The 9,381-nt window shown below is 39.6% G+C and overlaps 1 protein-coding gene and 1 non-coding gene across 2 annotated transcripts; one reads left to right on the top strand and one right to left on the bottom strand.

Annotated features, from left to right (window-relative positions):
- Positions 1 to 3,275: 3,275 nt before the first annotated feature.
- Positions 3,276 to 5,829, top strand: LOC107640682 (uncharacterized). Its single transcript, XM_016344185.1, has 3 exons — positions 3,276 to 3,311; positions 3,720 to 4,075; positions 4,650 to 5,829. The coding sequence occupies exons 1-3, from the start codon at positions 3,276 to 3,278 to the stop codon at positions 5,827 to 5,829; spliced, it is 1,572 nt and encodes a 523-aa protein (XP_016199671.1).
- LOC148564096 (small nucleolar RNA R71) lies at positions 3,729 to 3,835 on the bottom strand. Its single transcript, XR_015885172.1, has one exon. It is a non-coding gene; the product is annotated as a small nucleolar RNA R71 (small nucleolar RNA).
- Positions 5,830 to 9,381: the final 3,552 nt, after the last annotated feature.

Below are 9,381 nucleotides of genomic sequence, written 5' to 3'. Positions count from 1 at the left end.
GCAAAAGCGTGCCGATTTTCCTCTTTGGCCATGCTTTTTAAGCGTGGCAAAAAAAGCATGGCCAAATCTCAAATTAGTGGCCACCCTTGCAAAAGCATGGCCATTGACCACTTTTGGGCACGCTTTAAAAGCGTGGCAAGAAAAAAGTGTGCCGATAGACCATTTTTCTTGTAGTGGCAGTATAATCAGACAAGAGCTTTCCAAATGGGACTCAACCACCTTTGCTTATCATCATGCTTCTTCCCTTGATCAGTGCATTGGTCCCTTTCCTTTATCCTTTTCCTTGAAGGCATCACCATCATTCTTCTTTGTTGAGGTTCCTTCTTGTGCTTGAGTATCCTTTTACTTCTAAAAGCCCAACCTTCACATGAATGTCCTATCGTCCTCCTTGTGCTTTGCTAGAATTTCCTCCTGTCTGGCACTTAGTTCCTCCATCCCTTGCACAAATGTTGAATAGTTTGGGTTCAGAGTGGCGACTGCATTGCACAAGTGATTGAGCTTCGCTTGTGTATTTATATCATATTGCCTTCTTGAAGTAGTTCTAGCTTCATATAGTGACCTAAATTCAGCAAGGTTCCTTTGTTGAACCATTTGTTACTCCATAATCTTGTTGAGGTTTCCTTGCATCTCTCCCCAATTGAACTGCCCTTGCTGCTCCCTGATTTGATCCATGTTTCCTTTCATCTGATTGATGCTCTCTTGCATTTGTTCCCAGTGTTTTTGTTATTCCATGAGTTGGTTGATGTCTCCCTACATCTGATTGATATTTTCGTGCATTTGCTCCCAATCAAAACCTTCTAGAATTGGTGCTTGGGCTTGTGGCTCTTCTTGGTGTGGTGGCTCTTGTGGTATTTGCACATGAGCTCTATGCTCTCTTGCCCTCTGTAGTGGATTAGGAGCCACCACTTTTTCCATCTTTTTGGCTATGATTGGCTTCTCCTGCTCCAACAATGTTTCATCATCATTGGTTTCCACACCAGCTTCATTACATAGGCGCTGAATGATGCTCGGGAAGGCCAGCCTTGTACTGTCCTTATTGCTTTGATGCCAGGGCATCTTGGCTAGTGAAAACTAGCCATTTTTAGTATGTTTTAAGGTAATTTCATACATTTTCTTAGGCAATAAGCAAGTATTTGGTTGAATATGCATTCACACCTTGATTCAAGCAAATATTGTGAATTTTGAACAATTTTATGAGAATAATGCAAGGACTGAATGATAGAATGAATGATGCATCATCTTATGGTTAAAAGCAAGACTTTGATGCACCTTGTTAGGTTAATTTCAGGTAAGAAAGAGCAGAGAAGAGCCACGTTAGTGCCACTAACGCGGCCATTAACATGGAAGAAGGGATAGCTTGCAACGTTAGTGGTGAAGTTAGCACCACTAACGTGAGGAATGGCTAGAGAAGCCTACGTCAGTGCCACTAATGTAGAAGAAGAAAAAGTGTGCAACGTTAGTGGTGGAGTTAGCACCACTAACGTGAGGAAAGGCCATATAAGCCCACGTTAGTGGCCACGTTAGTGCCACTAATGTGGGCATTAACTTAGAGGAAAGGGGAGTTTGCAACATTAGCGGTGAAGTTAGCACCACTAACGTGTTCGAAGCTAAGGCATGCCCACGTTAATGGCCACATTAGTGCCACTAACGGTAGGGTTAACGTGAATCAAAGGAGTTAGGGACGTTAGTGACCAAGTTAGTGTCACTAACATCTTCGAACCAGGAATTTACACTTGACGTTAACCACACTAACGGCCTGACTAACGCGAAAGCTACATGACTCAAACTCTCCCATCAAGCTGAGCAAAGCCCACTGAGATTGTAACTGCTTCAACTGAGCTCAAAGGCCCACATCCAGAGACTTGCAAACTTAACTGAAGATCAGAGAAGCAGTATATATAGGTGTAGATTTGAACTAGAAGGGGATTGGGACCTGGGAATCCAGGATTGTAAACACTCTGTATTTTACTTTTCTCTATAATTCAGTTTTACTTTCAATGCACTTTACATTTTCAATTTCCACTCCCAGAGCTATAAACAACTAAACCCTACTTCATTGGGTTAGGGAGCTCTGTTGTAATTCAATGGATCAATCATAATTTTTATTCTTCTTCTTCTTTCCACTCTCTTTGATTTGTTTGAAATCTTTCGGTCTTCATCCAATTGAACAATTGTCATAGAAGAGAAATTGCTCATATGTGGATTTCTTCTAAACCATGGAAGAGGAATGAGGAAATCATGCTAGAAATCCTTTCTCATGTTGGACCGGGTTGGGGATTGGATGGACATAGTGAGATATAATCTTACCAATACTTTGATCTAGAAAAATATGTGGTATAATCAGTGATCGTACTTCATCTCTTCCAATGAGCAATTAGATCAAGGAATTGGACAGTTTTTCAAGCTTAGAGAGATTGAATTGCCAAGAAATTAGGATTCAATTACCTAAGATTGCCAAGAGATCAATGAGTTGCATGGATTGAGAAAGAGATGAGAATGAACTTGATCCAGAGAATGCAACATCTCCTAAGCCCAATGAGCTTCCCCACTTCTGATCTTCCCCATTCTTTATATTATGCTGTTTACTTTAATGTTCATCATCCCGATTCCCATTTAAGTTTCTGCAATTTTACTTTCTACACTTTACATTCTGCCATTTACTTTCGGTCATTTATATTTCTTGTTATTTATGTTTCCCACCATTTAACTTTCTGCAATTCTCAACCCAATTTTACTTAGTTCAACTAGAACACTTCTTTGATTAAAGTTGCTTAACCAATCAATCCCTATGGGATTTGACCTCACTCTATTGTGAGTTTTTACTTGACGACAATTCGGTATACTTGCCGAAGGGAATTTGTAGAGATACAGATTTTTGTGCATTAAGTTTATGGCACCGTTGCATTGACAATGATTAAATTGGAGGATAACTAGATTGAGCATTTTCTTTTACCTTATTGATGTGTTTTGTTTCAGCTATCTTACGTTTATTCTCAGCAATTTTTACTTGTTTTCATTGCTTATTTACATTTTCATAGACTAATCCACTAACTATTTGATAAATTGCACCACTCACCCTAACCACAATCTTAACAAGAGTGATTCTTTCACTTGTTTTTCTTGTGTATTTTGTTGATTGTATGACAGGTAGAAGAAGAGGAGCTTTAACCACTTTCGAATCTGAACCTGAGAGGACCTTTCTTAGACTAAGGTAGAAAGCAAGAGGAAAGAAGGTCATTGGTGCAGAAGAAGAAGAGGAGGACCTGGATATAAATATGGAGGATGATATGGAGAACCATCATGAGGAAGAGGTGTGTAATCATGTTAGAGAGGGTGTAGCCAATCATGTTGGACAGTAGATAAGAGTTTTAGGCTCTTTCATCAACCCAAACCCAGTGAATTGTGGAAGTAGCATCCTAAAACCAACTATTCATGCCAATAACTTTGAGCTAAAATCACAACTCATCACCCTTGTTAAAAATAATTGCTCATTTGGAGGAAGTGCTCAGGAAGATCCCAACCAACATCTAACTACATTCTTGAGAATATGTGACACTGTGAAGGCCAATGGTGTTCATCTTGACACCTATAGATTGCTTTTGTTCCCCTTTTCCCTTAGGGACAAGGCATCTAAGTGGCTAGAATCCTTTCCGAAGGAGAGCCTTACTACTTGGGAGGATGTTATTAACAAGTTTCTAACAAAATTTTACCTTCCATAGAGGATAATCAAGCTTAGAACTGAGGTGCAAACCTTCAGGCAGCTGGATGGAGAAACTTTGTATGAAGCCTGGGAAAGATACAAAGAGCTAACAAGGAGATGTCCACCTGATATGTTCAATGAATGGGTGCAGCTGCACATTTTTTATGAAGGTCTTTCTAGAGAGGCAAAGAAGGCCCTGGACCACTCTTCAGGAGGCTCTCTCAATACCAAAAAGACCTCAGAAGCGGCCACTGACATCATTGAAACAGTGGCCAATAATGAGTACTTCTATGCCTCAGAGAGGAGCACCAACAGAGGGGTAATGGAGTTGAGTCACATGGATGCATTGCTAGCCCAAAACAAGTTGATTACCAAGTAATTAGCAGACTTCACTAGGCAGAGGGAAAGAAACCAAGTTGCAGCAGTCACTACTCAACCACCAGCTCAAGAAGGGGTGAATACAGAGGAAGGAGGTGATTGGGAACAAGCCAATTATGTTGGAAACTCATCAAGACCACCCTATGATCCGCACTCTAAAACCTATAATCCTTGTTGGAAGAACCACCCAAACTTTGGGTGGGGAAACCAGCAAAACCAGAACCAAGATTATAGGTCCCAAAACTCCAACCAATACAACAATTCCACTTACCAACACTCCAATCAAAACCATACCAACCCCCATACAATAACTCTTTCCAAGATCCATATCAAGCACAAAATAGCCATCCTCAACCTCCAAATTCCAACCTACCGTCACCATCTGAGGATAGACTATCCCAGATTGAAGCCTTGCTTGGAGAACTTTGCAAGGAGTCCAAGGACATAAGAGCTTTCAAGGAGTAGGTGAGATCCAATATGCAAAACCAAGATGCTGCCATCAAGAAGCTTGAAGTACAGATTGGTACCTATCCAAGCAAGTCCCTAACCATAGTTCTTGTAGTGATACCAGGGCAAACCAAAGGAAGGAATGCAAGGCCATCACACTCAGGAGTGGGAAGAAACTGAAGGAAACTTCAAGGGAAACACAAGGGAAGAAGGTGGATAAAAGCATAAATGATAAAGAAGAAGCACAAATACCTGCCTCTAACCCACCTCAAGAGAAAGAAGTCCCGAGACCATATGTTCCAAGGGCCTCTTACCCTCAACGATTGAAGAATAATGAAAAGGACAACCATTTCTCCAGCTTTTTGGAAGTTTTCAAGAGACTCCAAATCAATATTCCCTTTGCTGAAGCACTAGAGCAAATGCTACTTTACGCCAAGTTTTTGAAGGAGTTAATGACCAAGAAGAGGAGCTGGAGAAATGATGAAACTGTAGTATTAACGGAGGAACGTAGTGCTATCATTAAACACAAACTACCTCAGAAATTGAAGGACCTGGGGAGCTTTCAAATCCCTTGTATTATAGGAGAAATCACAGTGGAAAAAGCCTTTTGTGATTCGGGAGCTAGCATAAATTTGATGTCCTTAGCAATGATGAAGAGAATGAAGATTGAGGAAGCCAAACCAACAAGAATGGTGCTTCAATTAGCAGACCGATCATTCAAATTCCCCCATGGAGTAGTAGAAGACTTGTTGGAGAAGGTGGGAAACTTTATCTTCCCAGTAGATTTTGTGGTATTGGATATAGAGGAAGAAGCCAAGGCTTCAATCATTCTGGGAAGGCCGTTTCTAGCAACAGCTGGAGCCATCATCGATGTCCAAAAAGGAGAACTTACCCTTAGGCTACATGATGAAAAAATGGTATTCAATGTGCTCAAAGCCATGAGTTATCCACGGGAATCATTAGGAGAATGCCTGAGGTTGGATGTAGTGGAGATCTTAGTACAAGAAACCTTTGAAGAGGAAGAACTTGAGGAGGTATCAGAAGAAGATCCCACATCAAACAGTGAGGCTGCAGTAGTTCAATCAACCGAGGTACTCTTTCCAAGCACATTAGAGGAAAAGAAGGAAGAGAAAGAAGCACCCAAACTTGAACTAAAAGCATTGCCTCCCACTCTCAAGTATGCATTCTTGGAAAGTGATGAGTTACCCGGTGATCATCAATTCTGCTCTAAGTCAAGAAAAAGAGAAGGAATTAATTACAGTGCTACAAAAGTATCAGGATACCATTGGATGGACCCTTGCTAATTTAAAAGGGATAAGCCTCTCCATGCGTATGCATAAGATCCTATTGGAAGATGATGCCAAGCCCTCCATTCAACCCCAAAGAAGGTTGAATCCAGTCATGAAATAAGTGGTACAAAAGGAGCTAATGAAGTTATGGTAGGCAGGGGTGATCTACCCAATCTCGGATAGCCCATGGGTAAGCCTCGTCCAAGTAGTCCCCAAGAAAGGAGGCATCACTGTGGTGCCTAATGAAAGGAATGAACTCATCCCTACAAGAACTGTCACGGGATGGAGAATGTGTGTTGATTATAGAAAGCTCAATGAGGCCACAAGAAATGACCACTTCCCACTTCCCTTCATGGATTAAGGTAGTTTCACTAGCCATTTTTAGTATGTTTTAGGGTAGTTTCATGCATTTTCTTAGTCAATAAGCAAGTATTTGGTTGAATATGCATTCACACCTTGATTCAAGCAAACATTGTGAATTTTGAACAATTTCATGAGAATAATGCAAGGATAGAATGATAGAATGAATGATGCATCATCTCATGGTTAAGAGCAAGACTTTGATGCACCATGTTTAGTTGATTTCAGGTAAGAAGGAGCAGAGAAGAGCCACGTTAGTGCCACTAACGTGGCCATTAATGTGAAAGAAGGGATAGCTTACAATGTTAGTGGTGAAGTTAGCACCACTAACGTGTTCGAAGCTAAGGCATGCCCACGTTAATGGCTACGTCAATGCCACTAACGTGGGCCATTAACGTGGAGGAAAAGGGGTTTGCAACATTAATGGTGAAGTTAGCACCACTAACGTGCTCGAGCCAAGGTCTGCCCACATTAATGGCCACATTAATGCCACTAACGTGGGCCATTAACGTGGAGGAGGAAGTGTTCTGGACGTTAATGGTGAAGTTAACACCATTAACGTGATCAAAGGTTAGGAAGGCTACATTAGTGGCCACGTTAGTGCCACTAACAGTGGGGTTAACGTGAATAAAAAGAGTTGGGGACGTTAGTGACCAAGTTAGTGTCACTAACGTCTTCGAACCAGGAATTTACACTTGACATTAACCACACTAACGGCCTGACTAACGTGAAAGCCACCTGACTCAAACTCTCCCAGCAAGCTGAGCAAAGCCCACTGAGATTGTAACTGCTTCAACTGAGCTCAAAGGCCCACATCCAGAGACTTGCACACTTAAATGAAGATCAGAGAAGTAGTATATATAGGGGTAGATTTGAACTAGAAGGGGATTGGGACCTGGGGATCCAGGATTGTAAACACTTTATATTTTACTTTTCTCTGTAATTCTGTTTTACTTTCAATGCACTTTACATTTTCAATTTCCATTCGCAGAGCTATGAACAACTAAACCCCACTTCATTGGGTTAGGGAGCTCTGTTGTAATTCAATGGATCAATCATAATTCTTATTCTTCTTCTTCTTTCCACTCTCTTTGATTTGCTTGAAAGCTTTTGCTCTTCATCCAATTGAGCAATTGTCTCAGAAGAGAAATTGCTCATACTTAGATTTCCTTTGAACCATGGAAGAGAAATAAGGAAATCATGCTAGAAATGCTTTCTCATGCTGGATTGGGTTGGGGGTTGAATGGATATAGTGACATATAATCCTACCAATACTTTGATCTAGAAAAATATGTGGTATAATCAGTAATCGTACTTCATCTCTTCCTATGAGCAATTAGATCAATGAATTGGGTAATTGTTGAAGCTTAGAGAGATTGAATTGCCAAGGAATTGGGATTCAATCACCTAAGATTGCCAAGAGATCATTGAGTTGCATGGATTGAGGAAGAGATGATAATGAACTTGATCCGGAGAATGCAACATCTCCTAAGCCCAATGAGCTTCCCCACTTCTGATCTTCTCCATTCTTTATATTCTGCTGTTTACTTTAATGTTCATCATCTCCATTCCCATTTACGTTTTTGCAATTTTACTTTCTGCACTTTACCTTCTGCCATTTACTTTCGGCCATTTACATTTCTTGTTATTTACGTTTTCCCCCATTTGCAATTCTCAACCCAATTTTGCTTAGATCAACTAGAAAACTCCTTTGATTAAAGTTGCTCACCCAATCAATCCCTGTGGGATTCGACCTCACTCTATTGTGAGCTTTTATTGGACGAAAATTCGGTATACTTGCCGAAGAGAATTTGTAGAGATACAGATTTTCGTGCATCATGCTTGTTAGCACCTTATGAATGTTGCTGGTGATCATCTCTCCTACATTCTGATAGATATTTTGGAAAACAAATTCCAATCACCTAAAACTCACCGGCAAGTGTACCAGGTTGCATCAAGTAGTAAAACTCACTTAGAGTGAGGTCGATCCCCCAGGGATTTATGGATCAAGCAACTTTAGTGGCTGATTAGTTTAGTCAAGCTAACATTGGTGAGTGATAATTGATGCAGCAGAAAGTAAATGACAAGGAATTTAAATTACAGAAAGTAAAATTGCAGAAAACTTAAATTGGCAGAAACTTAAAGAGCAAGAAAAGTAAATTGGCAAAATCTTAAATGACAAGAAAGGTAAATCGCATGAAATGTAAAGGGAATTGGGTGCTGAAAATTAAGGAGGCAGTAAATCAAAGCTTAGAACAAGTGACAGAATCTTAAATAATAAGGAAAGTAAATTGCATCAATAGAAACGTAAATCAAGCTCACAGCAAACTCATGTAAAATTTCAGAAAGAAAATTAGCAAAGAAAGAGGCAGAGAATTTAAATTGCATAGAAAGCAGACTCAGCTTAGGCAAAATGTAAAAGAGTAGAAAAGTAATTGCAAAAGAAATAAAAAGGAAGACAGTAAATGAAACTTAAATCCAACTCTCCAATTCCTAAACAGAAAAGTAAATATTGCAGAAGAAGAAAATAGCAAATGAACCAAAATTAAATTACAGACTCTCACTAAGGGAGTAAAGATCTCAGGGGTTGACGTTAGCATTTTTGCCAGTAAAGAATGTCATAAAAACAGTCGCGTTGTAGATATAGTCTCTAAACCGACGAAAATCCCTTCGTACAAATGTTTTGGTTGTCACAAGTAACAAACCCCTTTAAAATTGATAACCGAGTATTCAAACCTCGGGTCGTCTTTTCAAGGAATTGCAGGGAGGTGTTCTTATTATTGGTTATGAGTTTGTAAATTGGGGGGTTTTAATGTATAAGATAAAAAGCAAGAATAGTAAATGGCAAGAAAGTAATATTGTATTAAATTAATTAAATAATAAAACTTTTGGCAAGGTATAAGAACTGGAAGTCATATTCTTGTCAATTGCGATGAGAATTGGGTTTTAATCCCACTTCGTTAACCTCTAACTATGAAGGTAAATCAAGTGGATTAATTAGCTTAATCCTCAGGTCCTAGTCAATTCCTATGGAAAGACTAAAGTTATTGGAGCAACTTCCAATTTCAACCACTGCTTTATTTGACAGCTTAAGCGTTACCAATAAATCAACCAAAGCCAAAAGGGAAAAATCCAAATTATTTATATAATAAAAAGGAGCAATCATAAGTCTGAAATACCTCAAGATAAATTAAATAGAAAATCAAT

The sequence above is a fragment of the Arachis ipaensis genome, chromosome B5 (genome assembly GCF_059453495.1).
Source record: "Arachis ipaensis isolate K30076 ecotype BB chromosome B5, ASM5945349v1, whole genome shotgun sequence".
Classification (NCBI taxonomy): domain Eukaryota; kingdom Viridiplantae; phylum Streptophyta; class Magnoliopsida; order Fabales; family Fabaceae; genus Arachis; species Arachis ipaensis.
The sequence above is the reverse complement of the archived record's forward strand: the minus strand, read 5'-3'. Positions and strand labels throughout refer to the sequence as shown.